Below are 1,866 nucleotides of genomic sequence, written 5' to 3'. Positions count from 1 at the left end.
TATATATATATATATATATATATATATATATATATATAATATGATATATGTCCGGCACATTAACACAGATTTTTATCTAGATGTATTCATAGAGTTCTCTCGTCATCCCGTTATTATTATTGGTTTGTATTTGAATTCGGTACCGAAGATCTTTATTATGAATTCATGAAACTTACATCTCTTTCCTCTTTTTCCCCTCTCAGAGCACGAAACCCGAAGGCGGGGATTCCTCTGCCAGTGACCCCGAATATATTCGATTGAAAGTAGTCGGTCAGGTAAGAAAGTTATAAAATCTGGCCTTTTTTATTTTTGTTTTAATCATCTAATCTCCAAGTGAGTGTGTAAATGTGTATTCCTATTTCCTTGTCAGTCTTGTGTACTAATAAAAACCATAGCCATCCGATTAAGAAATGAGGGTTCATTCTACAATGCTTTCTTTATAATAGACCATTCCCCCATTTTACGTCCACATGGTGGTCTGCCTATTAAACCCAACTAGCCTTTATCGTTTCTTCAAAACCGTTACAATTGTATTTTCACTATTAAAATTACAAATGTTCGGCGTATATTCTTCTACGTAATAGTTTTTGTTTTGTCTATAATGTTGCCTTTTTGATCGTTAAAACGGTTTGTCCGTTTTTCTTGTTCATATTTCCGATCGAAACCACGTTTCCTTTTGTTGTAGCAGCATTCACACATCTAACCCCCACTCGTCTCCGTTTCTCTGTCTCTATATACACTCGCCAACCTGAAAGTTTTTTAATAGTACCGTTGATCACATCCTACACCTTTGTTGTATACATTTACCCACCTTATGCTACAGATTCAGTTTCTCCTCTTTTTCTTTTCCTAATCACACTAAAGTAAACTGAGGATTTATTTCATTTTGACCCTTGGTCCCTTCTCTATGAAATTTAGAAAATCTACCGGAGGAGAAGAGACGGGAATCGAGTGAATTGAAAACGGAGTTAATCCGCCAAAACGGCGAATAATCGATATCACATTTGATAACCAGAAGAATGAGTTCCCCTTTGAATTGGGTGGGGATAGAGCATCAAACGATGTCCCTTTCACTCTATGAAAATAGAAATAAAGATTTATTAATATTATTGAGGCTAAACCGAAATGGTTCCAGAGTAATTCCTGTTATTTTTGTTTATTCTGGAGTACATCTGTTAGTTGTGAGTGTCTACTAGTGTATCTGGGCGGAAAGTGGTTGATTCAGTAACTAATACACATTGACTGAATATAAATAAATAATGAGGAGCAATATATGTTCATTAAATCTAACTGGTAACGAATGGATCGTTCTAGTTATGTGGAAATATAAAGAAAACGTCATTTATAGACAATGAATGAATATCGTCGTTATTGTAAACATTAACTCTGTTTATTGAAACTATTTACGTTGCCTTTTGTCCAGAGGAAAAAGTATGAATGTTGTAATATTGTTCCCAGCCTTCACAAATTGATTTCTGTTCTTTTTTGAAAATTAAGTTACATACTAAGTTAAGTAAACTTAATCCATGCTGCAAGTTTTCAAACATTTTCATTTATAAATTTAAATATTTCAAAAAGAGCCTGACTCATTTTCTGAATGTGTTCTTATTTGAAAGAGGCATTTTAAAAATGATTACTTTTATAATCATTTCCTGTACTTTAAATAGTCCTACCGTCTTAGCCATTTAACTTCTCACTTCCTCATGTCTCTCTCTTTTTTTCTTCCGATAAATATTTTCTTACTCTTTCTCCACTATCCTTATATCTCACCATTACTCCTATTTCGCTATTGTCTTCTACATTTCCCTAGTTCTTTTTCTCCTTTAACTTTCATCTTGCTAGTTTTTATTTCTCAGCTCATTACTT

General features: G+C 33.3%; 1 protein-coding gene across 1 annotated transcript in view; it reads left to right on the top strand.

The window, feature by feature from the left end:
• LOC106879481 (small ubiquitin-related modifier) overlaps nt 1-1,866 on the top strand; it is a 12,448-nt gene that overhangs the window by 482 nt on the left and 10,100 nt on the right. Inside the window, exon 2 of the mRNA XM_014929071.2 lies at nt 204-275. Coding sequence (XP_014784557.1) covers nt 204-275 — 72 coding nt within the window. The remainder of the gene's footprint in view (nt 1-203; nt 276-1,866) is intronic.

This window comes from Octopus bimaculoides, chromosome 9, assembly GCF_001194135.2.
Source record: "Octopus bimaculoides isolate UCB-OBI-ISO-001 chromosome 9, ASM119413v2, whole genome shotgun sequence".
In the NCBI taxonomy this organism is placed as follows: domain Eukaryota; kingdom Metazoa; phylum Mollusca; class Cephalopoda; order Octopoda; family Octopodidae; genus Octopus; species Octopus bimaculoides.
This window is presented reverse-complemented; position numbering and strand designations above follow the sequence as displayed.